This window comes from Panthera leo, chromosome D1 (genome assembly GCF_018350215.1).
Source record: "Panthera leo isolate Ple1 chromosome D1, P.leo_Ple1_pat1.1, whole genome shotgun sequence".
In the NCBI taxonomy this organism is placed as follows: Eukaryota; Metazoa; Chordata; class Mammalia; order Carnivora; family Felidae; genus Panthera; species Panthera leo.
The window spans coordinates 108,411,336-108,423,285 of NC_056688.1; the positions used below are offsets into that span (position 1 = coordinate 108,411,336).

Genomic DNA, 11,950 nt, shown 5'->3' on the forward strand with positions numbered 1-11,950 from the left:
GAGCTGGGAAAAGGCATTGGCTTTGTAGACCAGAGAGCCAGGTCTGATGGCAGCAGCCCCTCCTGGCCCTCTGGCCTCTTCTGGACTTGCTGGGCTGTTCTTTCTCCACTCTTCTCTCCTCCTGGGGTTACAGCTTCTTCCCTCCCTGCTACAGGGTTCCTGGGCCTCCCCTGGACCTTTGCTTCACTCCACACCCCCATCCCCCCATCGATTCTCAGGAGCTCTGTCTCCATGTGCTTTTCCCCTGGTCACTAGGCCATTCCACAAACACCGATGCCTCACTGTATACTGGAGCCCCCCACTGGCTGGTGGGAGAGAGCATCTGGCTTGGGGATCTCTCTCCTCCTCCATGCCTTTTCTCCATCCCTTGTTCCTTCCCAAGTTCTCATCCCCATAATAACGCTGGGAGGTGGACTCTACTACCACCCACATTTTAGATGTAAGGACACAGAGGCTCAGATTTGCGTGATCTGCCAGGGCCGCGCACCTAGTAACCGGCGGCGCCTGGCCACCGAGCGTTTGGCCCGGCTGCTCTAGAGCTGGTCTCCGCGCAGCTTAGACCCCGCCCGCCCCGCCCCGCCCCACGCCCCGCCCCGCCCCCATGCCCGCCCACACCACGCCCCATTTATATGCTCCGCCCACCGCTCAGGCCCCGCCCTCGCCCCGCCCCGCCCGGCTCGGCCGCCAGAGGACCCGGAGCTGAGGCGCCCCGGCCTGCGGCGGCGGCGGGGACGATGTGGTTCTTTGCCCGGGACCCGGTCCGGGACTTCCCGTTCGAGCTCAGCCCGGACCCCCCCGAGGGCGGCCCGCCTGGGCCCTGGGTCCTGCACCGCGGCCGCAAGAAGGTGAGCGCGGCCCCGCTCCGCAGGCCGCGGCCGACCTCGGCCTCGCCTAGTCAGCGCCGCCGGCCCCGCCGCGTCGCGCCCCGCCTGACGTGGCTGCGGAGCCTCCGGGGCAACCGGCCGGGGGAGGGAGACGGGCAGTGCCGACGTGGCGGGCGGAAGGACCGAGGGACGACCGGCGGACGGAACCGGGGTCACGTGGGCCCGGCTCAGTCCCTAAAGGCTGACCTGGGGAGATACCCGGAGGCGGCCCTTTTCTCCCGCCACTTGTCAGCTCGGGGGCCCATCTCGGAACTGGAGTGGTCGCCTGGGCCCGGCCCACATCCCTGAGGTCCCTCTGTCCTACCCCAGGCCACAGGCAGCCCGGTGTCCATCTTCGTGTACGACGTGAAGCCCGGTGCCGAAGAGCAGACCCAGGTGGCCAAAGCTGCCTTCAAGCGCCTCAAAACTCTCCGGCACCCCAACATTCTGGCCTACATCGATGGGCTGGAGGTACCTGCTGCCCAGGCTGTCCCATCCGTGCCCCTCACTTTCTCCCAGGCTCCCAGCCCTGTCTTCTGCCTTCCTGCCCCTCAGCTTCCACCCCTCCTGCCTCTGCACCCCTAGATCTGATTTCCCCTTCTCCACCTCTCTCCCCGTGCCTCTCATCTCCCCTTCCTCTCCGGCCATGTCCCCTTCTTCAGACAGACAAGTGCCTCCATGTAGTGACAGAGGCAGTGACCCCACTGGGAATATACCTCAAGGAGCGAGCGGAGGCCGGTGGCCTGAAGGATCTGGAGCTCTCCTGGGGGCTACACCAGATTGTGGTGAGGTGGGGGCAGTGGTGATGAGGGCAGGGTGGGGGACTCCAGTTGCTGGAGTGCGATGGCTCCTTCTGCCCCCAGAAAGCCCTCAGCTTCCTGGTCAATGACTGCAGCCTCATTCACAACAACGTCTGCATGGCCGCTGTGTTCGTGGACCGGGCCGGCGAGTGGAAGCTGGGGGGCCTGGACTACATGTACTCTGCCCAGGGCAATGGCGGGGACCCCCCCCGGAAGGGGGTCCCTGAACTTGAGCAGTATGACCCCCCGGAGCTGGCTGATGGCAGTGGCAGAGCAGTCAGAGAGAAATGGTGGGTGACTGGGGGCGGCATGCCCCAACCTGCCCTATTCTGGAAGCTCCAGCAGCCTCGGGACCCCTCAACCAGCTGGCGCTTCCCTGTCCCCTGCCCCCCAGCTGGGGAGGGACCTAGGGTCCTCAGGGAGGTAGGGCAGGAGAAACAAAGACGTATGAGCTGGGGTGGATGTCCTTGCTTTTCTGAGCCTCAGTCTCTTTATCTGTCAAATGGGACTAATGAGCCCTGCTTCTCAGGGCTGATGGGATGATCAGCTTAGCGTCTGGTGCCCAAGGCGGGTTGGAGGTCTGTGCTGGCAGGTGGCAGGGCCTTGAGCGGCTCTGGTCACACTGCCTCAGGTCAGCCGACATGTGGCGCTTGGGCTGCCTCATCTGGGAAGTCTTCAACGGGCCCCTACCTCGGGCGGCCGCCCTGCGCAACCCTGGAAAGGTGAGTGTCCGACCCAATCCCAGCCCCTGTCTGCCAGCCAGCCAGCCCTGCCCTGACACTGACCCTTCTCCTGCAGATCCCCAAATCGCTGGTGCCCCATTACTGCGAGCTAGTTGGAGCCAACCCCAAAGTGCGTCCCAACCCAGCCCGCTTCCTGCAGAACTGCCGGGCGCCCGGTGGCTTCATGAACAACCGCTTTGTGGAGACCAACCTCTTCTTGGAGGAGATTCAGGTGAGCCCCCCACCCCGCCCTGGGCTTTGGTCCTGTGTCCTTCATCCCAGTCCTCCCTCCCCACTTTGTGGGCTCCCTTGGAATTAGGCCCTGGGGGACAAGCATGGACTAGGGAGCCAGGCTCTCTGGGTCTGAACCCTGGCTCCAGCTCTCATTTACTGTGACTTGTCAGACGCTCTTTCTACACTAGTACCTGCTTCAGAGGAACTCGGTGAGGATTCAGTGAGTGGGAAGCGCATCATATAATGTCTGCCACATAGTAGGCACTTAGCGACTGCCCCTGGCGCTCCAGTAACTCCCCCTGTACATACTGGCCTTGGCCCTGATGGGTGCCATGCCTGGTGCTGCGCTGTGCTATGGGCAGCGGGGCCAGGAGGAAGAGTCAGACCCAGATCCCTGCCCTCAAGGACCTAGCAGGGAGTAAATGGACCAGGTCCCAACCCTTAGGGACTCTCACTGGGAGAGAGGGACAGAAAATCATAAACGAGGAAATGTGTGCTCCCAGGATAGGGACAAGTACCAGGAAGGAAAATAGTGGGTCAGGGTGCTCAGGGAGAGGTTCTCTCAGGGGTGACATTTGAACTGAGACCTGACGAGTGGGAAGGTGGGAGCCATGGCGATGGGAATTGGGGAAGAGTGTTCCAGGCAGAGGGAACAGCGAATGGAAAGATGTGAGGGAGGACTCCTTGGCTTAATCTCCTTGAACTTGAGTTTCCATATCTGTGTAATGGGGATAATGATAGTTTCTGCTGGCCTGTAGGTTGTTGTAGGGAATGCGGGGGGGGGAGGCTCAGCCCTGGATACCTGCTCTGACCCAGCTGAGTGTGGGGCACACGGAAAGGTGACTGAGAATCTGGAGGGGGAGAGGAGTGAGACACTTACCTGACCTTGATGGAGCTGGTCGGGCAGGGAGGGCCTTCAGAGCAGGAGAACCTGAGCTTCATCCTGAGGGAAAAGCGCCGGAGGTGCTGGGCCCTGTGCCTCCTGGGCAGGTGGGGGCAGCAGGGACTTTGTCACCTGGAGTCCTCACGTCTCTGACTCTGCTAGGCCACCCTTCTTATAATGTGCTCCATAGGAAATGGGCTGTTTCTGGCCAAGCCCAAGGAGAATGTGGGAGGGCAGGGCCTCGGGGCCCCTCTTCCTGTCATTGGGCTGGCCAGTGGAGAGCGCCCAGCTATGCGACCTTGAATGCGGTTCGGTCTTCTCTGGGCGTTGGCGCCCCATGAACCTGACTGTCAGAGCACCAGGTCTGCCTCCCACGCTCGACTGAGGTACTCAAGTGCTAACCAGGTCCTCCTCATTCCCAGCCAGAGGTCAGCTCTTCTGGGCCAGGCATCTGCTTGGGGAATGAGGGCACAGCAGAAAACACAGGAACTTTGGAAGCATATAGAACTAGGGTATAATCCCTAGCCAGTCACTCTCGGCTGGTGACCTCGAGCCTCAACCTCCTTGCATATACATGAGGGAATGACAGCATCTCTTCACAGGGTGCAGCACAGGGTAGGTGACAGCCCACGGAGTCAAACTCTTCCCTGTCTGCTGCTTAGCTGTGTGACTTTTGACAGATTCCTTGACCTCTCTGTGCCTTAGCTTCCTTGTTGGATTAAATGTGGATTATGTTGGCACCTATCCGATAAAGATGTGGGGGGATCATTTAACCTGTGTAAAGGTTTTAGCGTGTAACTCTGCCTGGCGTAGTCTGTCCTCAGGAGACGTGAGTTACGGGGATTGTGGCCTCAGAGGCAGATTAGGGGGACCATTGAGCTGACGGCCTGGCCTGCCTGGCTCAGTGGGAGGACCAGGTCTCGGGGTTAACTATACCTGATCCCTGCCTTCCGCACAGCTTGCCACGAATACCGCCCTGGCCAGGGTCATGTGGATGGACTAAGCCCCCTCCCCTCTCTGAGCCTTAGTTTTCTCATTGGTGTGCTGGGGTTAATGGTACTCACACCTTGGGTTGTTGTTTGTGAGGAGTAGAGGTGATGCTGACAAAGGTCTGATGGCCCAAGTGGCTGCTTTCCCAGCAACGGGTCAGGGGTAGTGACGAGAATGACAGTCACTGACTAACTAGGCGCCCACGGTGCGCCAGGCACTGTGCTGGCAGCTTTCACGTGCATTTTCCGGTTGAGTCTGCAGAACAACTCAGTATAGTTATTATCCCGCTTCACAGCTGGAGGAACTGGCCCAAGGTCACGTGGTTGCTAAATGAGGGAGTTGGGATTTGAACCCAGGCAGTGGGGCTCCAGAGCCCATATAGTTCAATTCTCTTTCAGGCTGGGGGCGACCCTCTGTCCCGGCCCATAGCTGAGGCTGATCTAGGCTGATCTCCTCCCCGTATCCTGTCCTTGATCCCCCAGATCAAAGAGCCGGCTGAGAAGCAAAAGTTCTTCCAAGAGCTGAGCAAGAGCCTGGACTCTTTCCCCGAGGATTTCTGCCGGCACAAGGTGCTGCCCCAGCTGCTGACCGCCTTCGAGTTTGGCAATGCAGGAGCCGTTGTCCTCACACCCCTGTTCAAGGTGAGCAAGGCCCGTGGGGCCCAGGGACTGGCCGGGTGGGTCTGAATGGCAAAGGAGAAGGCTCTGGGGGAGGGGCGGTCTGGTCAGGGCAGATCCACACACATGACAGGACCACTTGATCAGCTGTCAGGGAGGCTGGGTGGACTCCTTGTCCTCGAGGAGGCGAAACCCTGGGCCTCTAAAATTCTTTTTCCAAAGACCCTTTGCTTGAGAGCCCACAGACCTTCTTCCATTTCCCCAACACAGTGCCCTTGGTCTGACACGTGCACCGTGTTTCCAAGGCCCGGGAGATCACCTGCTCAACACCCCACTTTCCCTCTTCCCTCCTGACCACTTGGCACTCAGTTCTCTTGACTTCTAGGGGCTGGATCCTCCCCCCACTTCCTTAGACCCCAGCCCACCCTTGCCTGGGCACCTGCTCTTCCCCACTCTGCCCACCCTGGGAGAACACTTTCTCCTGAAGGGGCTTGGCATGGGGCAAGAGGGAAGACAGCAAGCAAATCCTTATGGCTGGGAGCCTCCAGAAATCATAGGCAGAATTCTGTGTGCATGAGTGTGCATGTGGTACATTGGTGCCTGATTATAGGGAGGGGCACAGAGCTTTCATTAGTCTCCCAAGAGGGGCCTGGACTCGAAAAGTTAAGGGCAGGGCTGCCTGAGATGGAGTATGGGCAGAGGGGCTGCTGAAGAAGTGCCTGACGCCCTCCACCATCACCCCATTCCCACCCTGGGAGATCAGCAGGGAGTCCAAGGAAGGTAAATGAGCCCAGTAAAGTCACCCTGCTTCTGTGCATGTAGCCAAGCCCCCTCTTCCTGCTCTTTCCCAAAGGTGGGCAAGTTCCTCAACGCTGAGGAGTATCAGCAGAAGATCATCCCTGTTGTGGTCAAGATGTTCTCATCCACTGACCGGGCCATGCGTATCCGCCTCCTACAGCAGGTAAGGGCTGTGGTCAGACCCTATACCCCTCCACCTCACCCAGACCCCACTTTGGCTGCTGGGGAGACCTTTGTCTCACTTCCAGCCCCAGGCTGGTGACCCGAGCCCCTGCCCTGGCACCCCAGAAACCTTTCCCCAAACACACACAGATGAGGGACTGGTAAGGCTAGGCTCTCAGGAAGTTGAGACCATCACAAGGTTCACTGGCACCTTTGGGAAGGCACAGCCTGCCCAGACTGCAGGGCCCCAACTGTCTGCCTCCCCCAGTCTCTTGACTTGATCACTTTAGCTGTTCATAGAGTGGGGATAGTGTCTCTCCTGCCAATCCCTGGGCAGCTGGGAGCATCAGACAGGATCCGTGGGGTCAAGGGTGGGGGCCTCTTATGAGCCAGCAAGTACCTAGAGGCTCCCAGGTATCATTCCCGCCCCAGCTGCCAAACACGTGAGCCTACCTCACGCCACTTTCTGGCTGGGGTTTATAGCCCCTTTTATAGAAGAGACAGTAGAGGCTCTGAGAAGGGATGTGATGCAGGACCGGAGGCCAGGCCCTCCAGCTGCCAGTCCTTGGTTCTTCCCAGCACCCTCCTGGCCTCTCTTCATCACTCTGCGTGGTCCGAAGGCCAGAGATAGGCCAGATGCGAGGTAGGGGGCTCAGGAGATGCACCTGGCTAGCCGGTGCCTGCCAGGTGGAAAAACAAAGCCACGAGATGAGCTGGTGGCTGTGATCAGGGTTGGAGGTGCTGACTGTGTTCTCCCCCTCACTGGGCCACAGATGGAACAGTTTATCCAATACCTCGATGAGCCAACAGTCAACACCCAGATCTTTCCCCACGTTGTGCACGGTTTCCTGGACACCAACCCTGCCATCCGGGAGCAGACAGTCAAGGTGGGCGTGCCCTGGTTTTTGAAGGCTCAGAGAGGGCTCACTTGAGAGCACAGCGGCCTTGGTTTTGGCCTATGGGTCTGAGCAGGTTAAGGGAGGAGCAGGCACGACCCTGCATGTAGGGCCGGGCTCTGAGAGCGGCTCAGCAGCTGGTGAGGGAAGCAGGTTGGGATCGGCTTATAGTCCTCCGTTCAGCAGACACTGGCTGAGCACCTCTCGTGCCTGGCCCTGTGCCCCATGCTGGGATGCACTGTGCCTCATGGAGCATCTTTTTGAGATGACAGGGAGTGGGTTTGGCAGACAGTACACAGAATTAGGAAAGGTACATTATGTTAGAAAGTGACAGTGTGAAGAGAAGGGTTTGCAGTTTTAAAAACAGCAATCAGGGAAGAATTGCTAAGGAGGTATCGTTTAGGGAAAGGAGGCTTGGGATCAAGGTAGGTGGAGATCTGGAGGAAACGGGTTCCCTGCAGTAGGAACATGTGCAGAGGTCCTGAGGCCAGTGTAGAAGTAGCAGTAAGAGGTTTAGCATGGCTGAAGGGGCGTGGTTGTGAGAGGTGGAGTCTGAGAGGTAATGGTGGCTCAGACCTGAGAGGTGGCAGTGGGGGGACAGAAGGGGCCACATTCCGAAGGTGGGGCCGACAGTATGTGCTGATGGGTGGATGCGGAGCCAAGTGTGGCTCCGAGGTTTCTGGCCCGGGCACCTGGAAGGTTAAGTTGCCATTTACTGAGAAACTGGGAGCCTCAGGTTTGCGGGAGGAGGTTGGTCTAGTTAGGCAGGTACAGATGTCTGTTCGGCCGCTGGTTATTTATGTGTGAAGTTCAGGGAAGAAGTCTGGGCCGGAGCTGCTCCTCTGGGCTTTGTCAGCTAACAAGGGCATTCAGAGCCACGAAAGGGGTAAGGTCACCTAGGGTGAGGTGAAAAGAGAAGAGGCCTGGTGAGCACCTGTGGGGGTCTGAACCGTAAGATCTCGGCCACAGGAGACCGAGAAGGAGCAGCTGATGAGGTCAGAGGAGAGTGAGGAGAGGGCGGGGTCCTGGAGGACCAGAGATGGCAGTTTCAAGGAGCAAGGAGAACTCAGGAGTGTCAGAGCTACTGAGGGGTCACAGCTGGTTTGGACGGAGAATCGGCCGCTGGATTTAGCAACACAAAGGTCCCCGGTCACCTCCTGGAGCCAGTTGGTAGAGAGTGGGTGGGGGGCGGTGTTTCTGTAGAAGCGTGAGTAGAGTGCGTGCAAGAGAGGACGGAGGGAGAAGGACGGGAGACGGGGGTGTGCACCAACTTCGGAGGTTTTGCCGTAAAGGGGACAGAGAAGCGTCCCCTTCCGCGGCATTCTGGGTAGGGGCCAGGACCAGGTTGGGGGGTAGGTTGGGGAGGTTCCCTCAGCACCCAGTGCCACTACTGGCCCACACACCCTCCCCGGAAGCCACTTCTGCATGTGGTCTTTTGGCCGGCCGTGGCCCACGGTTTGCACACTCCTGCACCCACAGTCCATGCTGCTCCTGGCCCCAAAGCTGAACGAGGCCAACCTGAACGTGGAGTTGATGAAGCACTTCGCGCGGCTGCAGGCCAAGGATGAGCAGGGCCCCATCCGCTGCAATACCACCGTCTGCCTGGGCAAAATCGGCTCCTACCTCAGTGCCAGTGTGAGTGCCCTACGTGGATCCTGGGGGTTCTCTCGCTGTCCCCGGGGCCACGGTGTCCTCCAGGGCCAGGCCTCCTTGTGCAGGGGCCGCCATCCTCCCAGAGGCCTAGGCCCTGGGTGCTCCCAGCCCAGAGGTGTGAGGGTAGATTGAGGCATGTATCAGGTCGCCCAGCCAGTAGGTGGTGGATCTGGGAACTGAACGCGGGCTTGCTTGGCCCCCTTGGCCTGTGTGCACTCCCTCAGCCAGGGTCTGTAAACGCAGATGTCTGCAGCGCCCAGACAGTTAACAGGAATGAATGAATGGTGACGGCGGCCCAGGCCTCGGCCCCAGGGCAGCGGCTCCAGCCCCTGTCGTCCTGAGGCAGCGTGAACAGGGTGATCTGGGAGGAGAAGCCCAGATCGAGTTTTCAGGAAAAATTCGCCTCGTTTGTTAGTGATTAGCTCACACTTTTCAGATTCTGGGGGAGCCCGTGGATGGCCTCTGCTCCGGGAAGTAGATCTGGGAGTTCTGGGTCCCAGTACTGATCCTGAACTCAGGAGCCCTCTCTCCTGCCCCACCCCAGACCCGACACAGGGTCCTCACCTCTGCCTTCAGCCGGGCCACCAAAGACCCATTTGCACCTTCGCGGGTGGCAGGTGTCCTGGGCTTTGCTGCCACCCACAACCTCTACTCCATGAATGACTGTGCCCACAAGATCCTGCCTGTGCTCTGTGGCCTCACCGTGGATCCTGAGAAATCCGTGAGAGACCAGGTGAGGCACAGCTGGGCCCGGGCCCTGGAGCGGAGGCTCCAGGGGGGCATTTGGGCCCTAGCTGGCCCCGCGGACTCATGGGAACCCAGGAGTCCCCAGCTTTGCCCCTTCCTACCCCATAGGCCTTCAAGGCCATTCGAAGCTTCCTGTCCAAACTGGAGTCTGTGTCAGAGGACCCAACCCAGCTAGCGGAAGTGGGTGAGTGGCCCCCAGTCGTGTGCCCTCTTCTTCCATCACATCCTTGACTGTTACCTGTCAGAGCCCCCTTCCATGTCACTGGAGTCTCTGAAAGCTAGAACGACCTCGGAGAGCAGACCCGACACCACTGCTCCCCACCCCTCCCATCTTAGAGATGGGGGAGCACAGGCCTGGAGAAGGGGGGCCGCTACAGGTTGCTCTGTGTCCGTTACTGCGCTCCTGTCACCTTCCCCATGAGAGCCTGAGGTGACTATACTTGTCTCTTTTGACACTGCCCAGAGAAGGATGTCCATGCCGCCTCCAGCCCTGGAATGGGAGGAGCGGCAGCCAGCTGGGCAGGCTGGGCTGTCACAGGGGTCTCCTCGCTCACGTCCAAGCTGATCCGTGCACACCCAGCAGCTGCCCCGGCTGAGACCAACGTCCCCCAGAGACCCACGCCCGAGGGTGAGTGTGCCCCAGAGTGGCCGCATCAGTGACTGAGAGGGCTTGGGGGTGCTGGCACCTAGGAGCTATTACTGTCTGGCTTCTCCGGGGGTGGCAGTGGGGACGTAGGGGACAGGCGGGGTCTAGTCCCTTCACGAGCTGCTCTCTGCACCTTCCCCCTGACCCCAGAAACCTCTGCCCTGTTTTGAGACCTTCCCGGGGCCCGGTATCTGGGACCTCAGTGAGCCTCTGCTCCTCAGGACTTCCTGCCCCGGCCCCCGCCGTCGTCCCTGCCACATCCACAACCTCAGGCCACTGGGAGACGCAAGAGGAGGGCACGGACACAGCGGAGGACAGCAGTGTTGCCGACAGATGGGATGATGAAGACTGGGGCAGCCTGGAGGTGAGTGGGGCCGAGGGGGCCTCCCCAGGCGACTCCCAGGTAACTTCAGGTCAAAGGTTAAGGCTGCCTTCAAGGAGCTCAGGTGGGCTTGGCTGGTCACGCCTGTCCTCATCTGCACAGCATCCCTGCTGAGTAGGTGTCACGGGTGGCCCTTGTGGGTAAGAGTTGGCAGCTGTCCCCCACTAAGCCCCAGGGGCCCCTGGGAGCAGGGATGGAAGTGGTGGCGGTGGGCCACCCAAATGGGGTGGGCAGCCCATTTGTCTTCCTCACTCTCTTCTCCCTGTCCTCCAGTAGCTCCAGGGGTCAGTAAGGAGAGGCCACCCCCAGGCCTGTGGGGGATGGGCTGAGGATGGAGTGGGGCTACCCTGATGGGAATGGGGGCAGACCTCGGGGCCCGATTTCCCCATCTGCTGACAACAGTCTCGGGTCTGAGGCTGTGGGGAACGGTGTGGAACATCTAGATCTCATTCCCCGGCCTCAGAGGAGTGATGGCATGTCCACTCTATAGATGGGAAGCACGGCTTGAGGAGCAAGTGAGGTGGAATGCCAAAGAAGAAAGGGTGGAGCCCGCGGCTGGGAAGGGGCAGGCAGGCTTCCTTGCCCTTTGGGTGGGGGCTGGAGCGCCTATGGTCGCGCTCTCCTTCCCACACTGCAGCAGGAGGCCGAATTGGTGTTGGCCCAGCAGGAGGACTGGAGTACTGGGGGCCGAGCTAGCCGTGCCGGGCAGGTAAGCAGGGTGGGACAGTGGTGTTCCTGTGGGGGAGGGGGAGGCCAGCCATCGGGCACCCCCCCCCATTGGGCACTACCTCCCCATCTTCTGCAGACCAGCAACCTGGACCCAAAATCCGAGTCAGACTGGAGCAGCTGGGAAGCCGAGGGCTCGTGGGAGCAGGGCTGGCAGGAGCCAAGTCCCCCGGAGCCACCGCCTGAGGGCACACGGCTGGCCAGCGAGTATAACTGGGGTGGCTCGGAGCCCAGTGACAAAGGTGATCCCTTTGCTGCTGTGTCGTCACGCCGGGAGACCAGCGCTCAGGTACTTGGCACCTTTTCCCATGAGGGTTCCAGACCCGGGTGGACCTCAGCCGGGAGTCCACCTCCACTCCAACCACACTTCCCTTTCAGCCGAGACCCGATTCATGGGGCGATGACAACTGGGAGGGTCTGGAGACCGAGAGCCGTGAGTGCTTCCCCTTCTGTTCCGGGCAGACAGACTGGGGGCAGGGGCAGGCTGGGAAGCTGAGGCCCCAGTGGGCCTGAAGCCCTCCGCCCACCTCCTCCTCCTCCTCCTCCTCCTCCTCCTGCTCCCAGGGCAAGGGAAGGCCGAGCTGGCCCGGAAGAAGCGCGAGGAGCGTCGGCGGGAGATGGAAGCCAAACGCGCTGAAAAGAAGGCAGCCAAGGGCCCCATGAAGCTGGGAACTCGGAAGCTGGACTGAACTTGCCATATGGGCGCTCGCAGCCGCGGAGAGCAGGCCCCGCGGATGTATTTATTGTACAAACCATGCCAGCCCGGCCAGCCCGGCCAGGCACATCTCACGTGTACATAATCAGAGCCACAATAAATTCTATTTCACACCC

At 60.3% G+C, this 11,950-nt stretch overlaps 1 protein-coding gene across 2 annotated transcripts; it reads left to right on the forward strand.

Moving 5' to 3' along the window:
* Positions 1–677: 677 nt before the first annotated feature.
* On the forward strand, positions 678–11,949 carry SCYL1 (SCY1 like pseudokinase 1). Of its 2 annotated transcripts, none has more exons than XM_042905093.1 (18): positions 678–845; positions 1,194–1,334; positions 1,526–1,648; positions 1,727–1,953; positions 2,295–2,385; positions 2,462–2,617; positions 4,975–5,133; positions 5,963–6,070; positions 6,843–6,956; positions 8,445–8,600; positions 9,163–9,351; positions 9,474–9,549; positions 9,829–9,993; positions 10,233–10,375; positions 11,031–11,102; positions 11,199–11,408; positions 11,498–11,552; positions 11,684–11,949. In XM_042905093.1, the coding sequence occupies exons 1-18, from the start codon at positions 735–737 to the stop codon at positions 11,806–11,808; spliced, it is 2,421 nt and encodes an 806-aa protein (XP_042761027.1). In that variant the 5' UTR covers positions 678–734; the 3' UTR covers positions 11,809–11,949. The 2 variants fall into 2 exon arrangements, with proteins under 2 accessions (XP_042761027.1, XP_042761028.1); XM_042905094.1 differs by having other exon boundaries at positions 11,034–11,102.
* Position 11,950: the final 1 nt, after the last annotated feature.